Source organism: Balearica regulorum, chromosome 15 (assembly GCF_011004875.1).
Source record: "Balearica regulorum gibbericeps isolate bBalReg1 chromosome 15, bBalReg1.pri, whole genome shotgun sequence".
Taxonomy (NCBI): domain Eukaryota; kingdom Metazoa; phylum Chordata; class Aves; order Gruiformes; family Gruidae; genus Balearica; species Balearica regulorum.
Window position 1 is genome coordinate 2,063,234 of NC_046198.1, and position 11,041 is coordinate 2,074,274.

The window sequence follows — 11,041 nt, forward strand, 5'->3', positions numbered from 1 at the left end:
GGAAATGGTAAAAGAAATGTAATTCTGAGCACGATCACCATAGGAGAGAGATCAGGGAAGATTGGGGGGGGAAATAAATTCAGGATCTTGGAGAAGCTGCACCATTCCCGACCTTCTAGAGGACCCAACTCAGAAAGAAACCCCAGGGGCTGCCTGGATGAGTAAGTAACTTCTTGCACATCATCATCAGTAGCAGAAAAAGCCAATTGCTACACACTTTACCTCTATAAATGATATTCCAAGTATTTTATTTTGACAAAAAGCTGACAAACGCCTCAGGTTTTTTCCTCCAAAAGCAGAAGATTGCCATGTTAACACCTAGGATGCAGCAGTGACCCAAATACAAATATACCAACAGCAAATATCTGCTGACTGATAAAGGATAATGATTTGGAAGGATTTTAGGACACATTATTCTACCAGCCAGGTATCAGACTATACATGTAAAAGCTACTTTTTAAATTTATTTTGCATATATCAACATCCGTTAAGAAATAAAAACAGCAGCTCCTTCTCCTTGATCTAAACGGCAAGACCTAATAACATGCATTAAAATAACCAAACAAAACACAAATTCCTCAGAGCTTTTAGGTATCCACACACTGAGCGATCTCTTTGCAGCCCCAAACCCCACTGCACGAGCTTAGTAGCACATGCCAGGTTTTAATGCTTTTCTACTAAAATCATCCCAACAACCAACACTCATCCATCAACGGATTGCCACGATCATCATCTAGCAGAAAGAGGCTTTTTGAGCTAGTTTAGTAGACCTTGAGGGTCAACAATTTTGCCTTAATACCTTTTAGTCCGTCTAGAGATGGTCCAGCCTACATTTAACTACCAAGGTCTTTGAAATATGGCAAACGTACTGGAGTTATAGATCCTGAAAGGTATTACGTATAACCATTCCACTAAATTAGCTACTTTCTTCAGAGAAAAAGCTTTCACTCTGGGGAAAGCATCCTTAACATCAACACTTCACACCCATTTTCCTGCTACTAACTCAGTTCTGATTCCTCTTTCTTCTACCTCTGCCAAAAGGGACACAGAGGCTCAGCCTTCACCCACGGCCGCCGCAGGCAGACGCTGCTGCCGAAGGTGTTGCAGCAGGCAGAGCTGCCCGCCCGGCCACGCAACACGCTCTGCGGCTACGCAGGCTTTGCTGCGGAACTAGTAACTACGTGAAACGGCTCACTGGCATTGCGTCTCAGCTCCCGTTTCATGATTTATTAAAAGTGGGGATAATAAAGCAGCACAGAAAGTTACGTGGCTTGAAGGTCAAAAAGGGAAGCCAGATGTTGGAGCTGAGGCTAGAACTTCAAAGTTCCTATTCTCTTGTTTCTCTACTCTATAGAGTGAGTCAGAACAATTTTAAAAATAAAAGTAAACTCTTTTTTTAACTAGATACTTTAAGGGGATATACAGAAAGCTGACTGAACTGCCGACTACTACACCACAGCAGTCTAGTTTTGATGCTGCACGTCAGCCGGCAGCATCGGAGCAGGCGCTGCCTGGGGGATGGGACGACATGCTCCAGCTCCCTCTCAGTCTCAAAAACCTCCATCAAACAGAGGCCACCTCGCCGTGCGCGAGGGCTTCCTGCCCGCCCTGCCTGCCCCAGCGCAGGCAGCACGCTCGGTGACAGGGAGCTTCACCGTCTTCTGCATCTCCCGTTATAGGAAGGCATCTCCTGTAGATCACCTGCTTCGGGAGAAGGCGGCAGCAGCCCAAACACGATTTAAACATCTCTAGTGTGCCGGGACAGCCAGGCAGAGCGGTTTTGCAAAAATAAGAAGGCGCTGCTGCCTCCTGCCACAGCAACGTCCTCAGCCACCTGCACGGTAGACATTAGGAGTGGTCCCAAAAACATAGGGCTGGTTCACAGACCTGGTCCAGCCTTAGGGCCACCCGCTCAGCTACGCTGACATACATAACAAACGTGAGCTATTTTGGTAATTCAGCAAACTCCTTGGCAACCAAGAGTGCCAGAATAACCTACGGCTCACCAGCATTACCTGGCTGGATACGCTGCAATCCAGACAATTCCTTTGCAAATGGAACCATCATCAGGTCTCCAAAGGAAGCTCTAAGAAGATGACAGCACTCAGTGCCAGAAGAAAAATAATTGCAAGGTGACAATAGGGGCTATAAAATAAAACCTAGGATGCCACCGTGGAAAGCTCAGAAAGATTCAAGCTACACACGCCCACTCCCGGCTGCCATTTTTGCAAGCTATATTTGCCTCACCCAGAACAGGGACACAAGCTTCTTTGGATCAGCTGCTGCTACTCCTATTGTCTCCTTCCGACTTTGCTACACATTCACAAGGCCTAGCGATAACCCGAAAGAAGCGTAACTTGTTTTGTAACTAAAGCCAACGTGTTTGCACTTCTCTGACTGAAGGGTTGGTTGACTTCACACGACATCTTTAAATCTGCTACCTGACACAATAGCATTTCCTGGAAGAAGTCCCTTTTCCTAAGATGTTTCTTCTAGTTACTGGCAGGATACAAATCCCAGAAAATTGACGAATACGTTTGCTAGGAGGTAATCACTTGATTGCCAACCTCACACAAGAGTTACGAATGCACTTGCCAGGTGACTGGTGTGCTCAGGAGATCATAACTGAGCTCTGATTGCTTCAGAGATGGTTCATCTTTGCTAGCAGAAGCAGAACAAAAGGTGAAAGAATGAGTAATGAGATAAATGCATCTCTTATTTGGATGCAAAACACAAATGTATTCAAGGACTAGTTCCACAAACAATATTTATTTTGAAGCTGTTCACTAAAATCATCTAGAAGGAACCTAAAAGTTGACTGGGAAACCATATTAATACTTTCTGCTCTGTTAAAGAGGAGAAAAGCTTGAAGAGTGCCACCTGAGTGCACAAGTTGGAGCTAGTTACTCTGCGTGTAGAGGTTGACTCCACAGAAATCTGCTTGAGAAGCCTGTAGTTTACGATACTCTGTTCTCTACAAAGACATCACAACATTATCAACATGGACACATCCTCTTCACACAAAGCCATGAACCGTGTGCTGTACAAGACCTATTTAGCAGACACGCAGTGTACACAAATAGTCCGACATGCCACAAGCATGTAATAACCACCACATGGTATGAGGACCAGAAAGCTTGACGCAGCAGGGCTGCTCTTTATGAATACCTCAGAAAGCAAGAGAATGATTCAAGCTTCCTGTGAAACGAAATAGTTTTTTCATGGTGGCGTAAGATTTCTGAGCCATTAATGGCATCTAAGCACCCCAAACTGGCACCCGTCCTACGACACACGTACAGTTTCTGAGCACATTGCGCATCACTGGTTTCCCCTCCTCTTTCTGACTTTACAGTATGTTGTTCTCGTCATTCCTTCCCAGCTAATCAAGGTCTAACTTATTACTGCTCCTGTTGCTTCCACCCTTCAGCATCTACCCAATTCAACTAATCAAATCTGCTTCCACAAGTCTGTATTTTTGACAGCGGAGTTTAATTATGTTTTATTTGTTCCCAGTATGCCTTACAGCATCTCATCTTCACACTTTTCCAACTGTTTCCGGGAAGGAGAGTACACTAGCAGCAGAACATGCCCATCTGTAGGCTCCCAGGAAATCGGAACATAAGGAAAATCTCGCACAGTAGTCACATGAAGAGTTACAACAGTAAATTCTGCAGTATAGCCCGACAACTGCTTCTCAACTTCCAAAGCCAGTACTAGGCTTGTAATTGAACCAAATTTTGGATGTGCAAGGGAAAAAAGAAATCAAGCTGTAATTCAGCAGGCTAAATATGCATCTGTATGAAGGCAAGGGAAGAATTAAGAAGTCCTTTTGCCACCTGCAGTTATTAACGTACAGCCTGAAGCAAAAACTCTATAACCTCTTCCCACATGCAGAGCTACAGTTTGTTATATACGACTGGTCTACCAAATTCTCCAAACTCAATCGCAGTATTTATTCATCTTCATGAACCAGGGGCATTCACTAAAAAAAAAAAAATCTACCTCAAGAATATCACCCTTTGTTCTAGCTTTGGCTGAAGCTAAACTCAGAAAGACCCGTAACATTTGGCAGTCAAGTCAGGAGTAAATCCTGAGCAGGCAGACCCAGTAGTAGCAGGCTACTACTTGTATTTGTCGAGGAGATCATATCCCATCGCAGCAGACACCGTATGGAGCGGCAAAGCCTCTCAGAGGGACTAATGAAATTCAATTTAGATGGGCTACAGAGAGCAAGGTTTTAATAATCCAGCAATAGATGGTTCCAGGAACACAGCAAACAACACGCAGATGTGATTATTTTGGCTGTTGGGTGAAAAGATTCACAACTGCAAACCAAGATTCCAACTTGCCAAAGAAAAGAGGGCGCAAGGCCTGAGCTTACATTCTTTAAGAGAGCTTAAGCTAGAAAGCGGTTGAAAACTAAATCAGTAACTACTGCCTTTGCCCAGTGGGACGCCCTGGGCGAGATGGGACAGGAGGCAGTTTTCCACGAGCAGATCCAGGACTGCCGAACACATCTACTTACTGACCAGCTGCAAAGGACCTGTCTGTGGCTTCCCTTTGCCAACCCAATAAATTTGGGGCTATAAGGTTTCCCTGCAGGTAGAACAAGGGAAAAACAAGAACAGCAGTTGTTACTTAACACTGCACTGCCAGCGCTTGGTATGGCAATAGCGAGCAACATCACGATCCCCCGAAGACAGATTTCCACCTACCAGCCCTGCAAGCCTGACTGTGTCTGCACCCAATGGATTAAAGATGTCTTCTCTCGCTTCTTATCAGGAGAAGAACGCTTGTGCAAATCAAAGCACGCTGTATCTCAGCTCCGTATCTCTCAGGAGGATCGCACACAGCTGCTGGAAGGCGGTTAAAGACCAGAATCTACAGCAGAATTAAATACCGCTTTGCACAGAAAGGAACCCGGGTTGTTTCTGCAGCTTAACCGAGGCCAAACTGGAGGCGAGCAGGGCACGGTCAGGGCTGAAAACCTGTGGTTCTCAACACCGCCTGGCTGAAATGCTCCCAGGAAGAATTTCTCCCTTCGCAGCTATTTAAAATTCCTTACCACGGCGGCTGCGGGGCCGAAGGCCGCCCCTAACGCCCGCAGGCCCCTCAGGGCCCCCCCCGGCCCGCAGCCCCCGGCCGGGACGCTGCCCAGGCGGTTCCCCGCAGCAGGCCCCGGGCCGGGGACAGGCCCCGCGGGCTGGCAGGCCCGGCACAGGCCGCAGGCCCCGCCGAAGGGCAGCCGAGCCACCCCCCGGCCCCGCTCCCCCCCCTGCACTCACCATGGCTGCCGGCGGCTCCCGCGGGGCGGCTCTAGGCAGGGCGCCGCGCTCCGCTCATGTCATGGCCGGTGGCGGCCGGCGGCGGGGCCTCCCCGCCCATGCACCGGCGAGCCCCCCCGCCGGCCGCAGAGCCCCGGGCACCGCGGGCGGCCCTCCCCCCCCGCCCCGGCCTGAAGATCCGGCCGCTGCTGCTGCCGCCTCCCAGCCCCCGGGTCTCCCCCGGCCGGTGGGGACGGGGAGCCCCGGGGCGCTGGGAAGGGCCGCCGGAGGACAGGCCCGAGCGGGCCGGGAGGGCGCGGAGCTCTCCGGCGGAAGGGACGAGACGTGAGGGGAGCGCGGCCCGGCGAGGCGGCTGTCGGTACGGCCGGTGGCTACGCCAGGCGCATCCTGCCGCGCACCGGGGAGGCGGCTCAGCCAGCCCCGCCCCGCCCCGCCCTCTCGCCGGAAGCGGTCGCCGGGCCCCGGCGGCCAATCAAGACCGAAGCGGTAATGGTCCGCGCATGCGCACCGAGCCGCGGCACGTCGCCGGCCGCCATCTTGGAGAAGGGCGCGGTGCCTCGCGGTGCCGTGGGGAGCAGGGAGGGAAGGTGTGAGCCCGGAGGTGCGCCTCGCCCCGCCCCGCCCCGCCCCGCCCCAGCGCGGCTGCGCATGCGCGACGGACGCTTCCCGCCAGGCAGGAAGCGGCTGCCGGGGTGGGGTGTGTGCCCGCCCTTTGCCCGCGCGTGTCAGAGGGGCGGGGAAACCCCCTGGGGGCGGAGCTCAGCCTGGACCCGCCCCCCCGAGGCGGAGCTTGGGCGCGCCCAGTTGCCACGCGCCCGCCCCGGGAAGGGGCACGGGTTGCCAGGCAACGCGGTGGGGCGGCCCTGGGCCTCGGCCTTGGCCTTCACCCTGACCCCCACCCTCAGGGATCCCCCTGCGGCCTCCGAGCTCCTCCGGGCCTCCCAAGGGAATTACAGACGTACCAGGACACTGTGTTCACTGCCTTTCGTGCCTGTGTGACTAATTAAATAATTAAAATGAACTTGAGCGCGGGGGGAAACCCCCAACCCTGCAAGTCCTCGCCAGCAGCAAAGCTCCATGGCGTGGAAACCCATTAATACAGGTCGAAACACTTCTTACGGTTCCCAAATTCTCCCGTAGCGTTCGCCGTTACAAGAGAGCGCTGAAAACGGCGGCTTAACGAGCTTTAGAGGAACGATGTGCGCATGGGGGTATTGTAAATGCTTGCTGTTACGTCAGAGGATTAAACAAAACGGGAGAGGGAGGACAATAAACCTTCCACGGGGGTGTTACCAACCACCAGGCTCAACAAGCAGATTATGGGTGAGCGGTCCCGTGTTTTTTCCACGGCGGATTTTTCCCCCGCATCCAGCAGAGCGCTGAGCCCACGGGCCCCCGTCCCGCTCACCCCGACCAGGCTTTCCGCTGCCCTGGGTGGGAGTGGTGTTCCGGGCCCGCGCGGGCTGGTTAAAACTCACCAAGGAAGAGACGTGGCCGAGCAGACGCTGCCCGGGGAGAACGTCCGTTTGCTGCCACGTGCTGATGGATTACTGCATGCAGCCCCGGGCAGAGCACCATCTCCAAAACCTACCTCTCCAACATCTCCAAACCCTCTCCAACACCTCCAAAACCCTTCCAACACCTCCCAAAACTCTCCAACCTCTCCAAAACCCTTCCAACCTCTCCAAAACTTCCCCAACACCTCCAAAACCCTTCCAACACATCCCAAACCCCTCCAACCTCTCCAAAAACCTCTCCAACCTCTCCAAAACCCTTCCAACACCTCCAAACCCCCACCAACATCTCCAACCCCCCTCTGACACCTCCAGAACCGCTCCAACCCCTCCAAAACGCCAGGCTGAGCCGAGCTCCGTGCCGTGCCTGGCGGTGTGTTTAACAGAGGCTAGAACCGCCTCGAGACACCACCTCAGCCACGCTTACATCAAGATATTGCAGCTGCGCTGGCAGAGGGCAGGTTACCATGGTGACCATTAAAAGGATAATCTTATTATCATCCTTTGTTATTCCGACGGAGCTGTTTGATGACACGTGCTCTGAGGTTCACATCGCCAGCTGGGGAAAAAAAAACAACAAACCAGCTGCAGGACACGGATGTGCTGAGCCGTGCACACCTTGCCTCCGAAGCCGTGGAGATCCGCTTCTTCCCCTGCTGTGGGTTTTTTTTTTTTTTGGTGGTTTTGGGGTTTGGTTTTTTTTTTTGCTTTCCAAACCAGAAGCAGCTCCGGCTCCCTGGACTGGGGTGGGAGCAATCTGCGTTGCAGGCACAGGGCAAGCTGGTAGGAACCAAAAGAATGAAGAGAAACCTTCCACCGAACTGCTGGATCCTTACAGGGAGCTTTTCTCCCCTATTCCTATTTCTCCTGCAAAACCCAAGGGGGTGCAGCCCCTTTTAGCTGGGATTTGGGATTTGGGGCTGACTATGAGCTCCCAGCTTTGCAAGCCTTCACCACTGCTTTAGAAACATCTTCCCCAGGGCAAAGGAAGGCGTCCTTGTGCCTCGCACTGCTGTGGAAAAATGGGTCTCGCACAGCCCCGCCTGGGACCTCGTGTCCTTGTCGATCCAGGAAAAAAAATCTGGGTGCGAGTACCGGCATCACTGGAGCATAAGGAGGAGCGAGTCTGGGAACGCTGCTGTGCCGGATCCCCTCCCTCCTTTATCCCATTCCTGGGGCTCTGCCCATTGCTGGAAGGGCCGTTTGTTAACGATAATGAATAGTCACCCTGACTGCTGGCTGTCTGCAGCCCTTATGTTTTAATTTGGGGGGCTCCTCCATCTCTTTCCAAAGAGGGAGACACCAAGGCTCAGGTTTGCTCTGAGATGGGAAACAGAAGGAAGGGAAATACCATGGAGCTGAACGGCTGTACTGGGCAATCAAGGGAACAGAATTTGCAAAAATAATTCGTTACTGCATGGTTTATCCCTCGATTTCTATTGTAAACATGCACAGCAATGCACTGGAATATGATTTGAAGCCCTTTTATCAAAGGCTCCCGCACAGCTCCAGCCTTGATTCCAGCCTGTTCAATCACACATTTAAATATTCACTGCATTTAATTGCTTTATTCCAGATCTGCAGAGTTTGGGTTTTGCCTCCAGGGTTAGTCTGCGCCTAACGCCAACCCAGCAGCTGGCTACGCTTCGCTTCGCATCCAGCCGCATATCTGTTTCCATCTCCTTTTATTGTTCCTACCACAAATTGAGTTGTAACTCATTCCGAACGTGACGTATAAATGAGCATCTTGCTGCCCTGCCACCTAACATAAAGGAACTTGATGGAAAGGGTTAAACCGTATCTTATAAGTACAAAAAAGCGACTTTGAAATGCGAGGGAAAGTTTTGTGCAGCAAAACCTCAACCACTCCCTGTGTCTCGCAAGTAGCTTGGCAAGAAGTTTGTTTATTTAGCAAGCTATAAAAAACACAGTACAGATACCTGTGGAAAGTACAGATATGCGTAATTAATTTAAAAAAACCCACCACAGCCCACTGCTCCGGGGAAGGGGTGCTCCCCAGACGCCTCTCCCCACAGTGGGTGTCCTTCCTCCTCTGCCTGCCATCGCTTGGTGCCGGGCATGGGCACCCATAGCCTGGTGTCCCAGGGGAGGAGGGTGACCTGCCGGGACCGTCATCCCGCACCACCCAGCATCCCCGTGCTGGGCAGCCCGGTTGGGACCGGGTGGCTGTGGTGGGTAAGGGTCTTTTGTGGCCACCGCGGCTCCTGGCCAGGTCCTCCTGCTCTGCTCTGCTCTGCATCCCGTTGGGATTCATCTGGGACAGACGGGCTTTGCAGGTCCAGCATGAAAGGGAGGTCTGGAAACTCATCCTGGTGTCCAAGTCACCCCTTCCAACAGCCTCAGACCCCGAGGAGCAGGGTGGGAGAGGGGCCACAGGCAGCCACGGCAGCGTGCTCTCGCCGATAAGGGACTCCACTTCTGTTACAGACAAGGGAGAAAGGATTAGTTTCGGGCTGTGGCTTTTTTTCAAACCTACACAAAGTTTGGAGTCTGTCCCTGACATCTTCCTACACCTCAAAAACCCACACAGGCAATGCAACACGATGTCCCGACCTGCCCTTCTGCGCCTCTCCCTATTCCCAGCCTCCCACGTTTTTGGGAGGGGACCGGCAGAAGTGCAGGTGTCGGCAGCGAAGGACGGTGGAGCTCGACCTCCCATGGGCAAGGTCCCACCATGAGGGGTCCGTCACCCACCATGAGCTCCTGTGGGGCACCTACCCAGGAGCCACATGGATTCGTGACTGGCCGCTCGGTCCCACGCTTTGGGGGGCACTGGGAGGCAGCTGATGGGTTTTGATCGAGCTGGGTGTGGGGAGGGGGAGCGGGGTCCCATCAGCCAGGCACCACCGCGGACCGACAAGGTCTCCCCTTCTTCCAGGAAGCGTGGGGTGGAGGGGGCTGCAAGGCCAGAAGCCATTAGGAGCTCCCCGGGGCTGGGTGCGCTCGCTTCTTCCCTTCCGTGGGAGAGCAGCCCTTTTTCTCCATGTTTCTGCTCCTCTCCGCTTGGCCCATTAGCTGAGGCATTAAATTTTAACATTTTTTTGTTGCTCCTTGCAGCATGTTCCCGGTGAGTGGGTGCCTGGGTGGGTGCCAGGGCCCTGGCGCCGCACCCGGGGGGCCTGGGGGACCGTGGGAGTCTGGCTGTGGCGGCCGTACCTGTCTGCACCCCGCGGGCAGGAGAGGGTTCCCCCCCCCCCGGTGCTGGACGCCTGCGGGATGCTAATGCTTCTAGCAGCATGGCAGGAGCATCGCTACGAACGCCCTGCACGGCCCCATCGTCCCGGACAGACATCCCTGCTCGCTCCCCACATTGGCAGGGGGTGACAAGACGGTGCCGAGCCCCCGTCAGCCCCGTCAGCCCCGCCAGCAAGGGCAGCCAGGCCAGCGCCCGCGGCACGGCCAGCCCACGGGTGATGCTGCCTGCAGCCCTGCCTGTTCCCACATCACCTCCGGGACGGGCAGCCACCCTTTTGCACACCCCTACAGCTCCCTGTGCCATGCAGGAGCGGTGCCCGGCCCCGACCGCTCACCCCGTGGCCCTGCCGATGCCCCCCCGCCCTTGAGGAACGCCCGGTGTAGGTAGGAAACGGGTAAACGGCAAGCTCTGCGTGCAGGCACAGCCCATGGCCGCTGCTCTGGAGGGACTCTGCGCTGCTCCACGGCTCCCTTGGTGCAAACCACCCCAAGGAACGTGCGAAGGGGACCCGCTCTCCCCACCCTGCGGCACAAGCCGGCCCCCGGCCCCTCTTTGGCCGTGAGTCTCCAGCGAGCACCCCGCGGGGTGAGCTCCGCTCGCCGTGGGCAGCTCCAAGGAGAACAGGAGTCCCTGAAGGGCCTTGGGGTAACGGACCCCGCGTAACGGCAGGAGAAACGCTCAGGCTTGAAATAGCTGATGGAAGTGGGTCGCTGGAGGACGAATCCTGCTCTGCATCATGAGCCTCCCGCTCCTCGTGGCCTTGGGCAACACGCGCTTGCCCGGCACGGCCGTGCACACGCGTGTACGCGGAGCTCAGCGGTGCACGTGCAAACACGCTGAGCAGAGCTGGGTACGCCGGCACGCACTGAGCGCAGCCACGCGCACGTGTCCGTGTACGACTCCAGCCAGCCCTGCGTGTAAGCGCACCCGCAACCACGGCAAGAGAGCGCGGGCAGGCGGGCTGCCTCCCTGTGCACCCCGGGGGGACGTGTCTGCCCCGTCCCAGCCGGCCGCAGGTGCTGGAA

At 54.5% G+C, this 11,041-nt stretch overlaps 1 protein-coding gene across 2 annotated transcripts in view; it reads right to left on the bottom strand.

Annotated features, from left to right (window-relative positions):
• The window catches only part of XPO6 (exportin 6), a 55,961-nt gene extending 50,238 nt beyond the window's left edge, over positions 1 to 5,723 (bottom strand). For both annotated transcript variants that reach the window (XM_075767130.1, XM_075767129.1), the window contains exon 1: positions 5,286 to 5,723. In XM_075767130.1, coding sequence (XP_075623245.1) covers positions 5,286 to 5,288 — 3 coding nt within the window. In that variant the 5' untranslated portion in view covers positions 5,289 to 5,723. The remainder of the gene's footprint in view (positions 1 to 5,285) is intronic.
• Between the last annotated feature and the right edge of the window lie 5,318 nt (positions 5,724 to 11,041).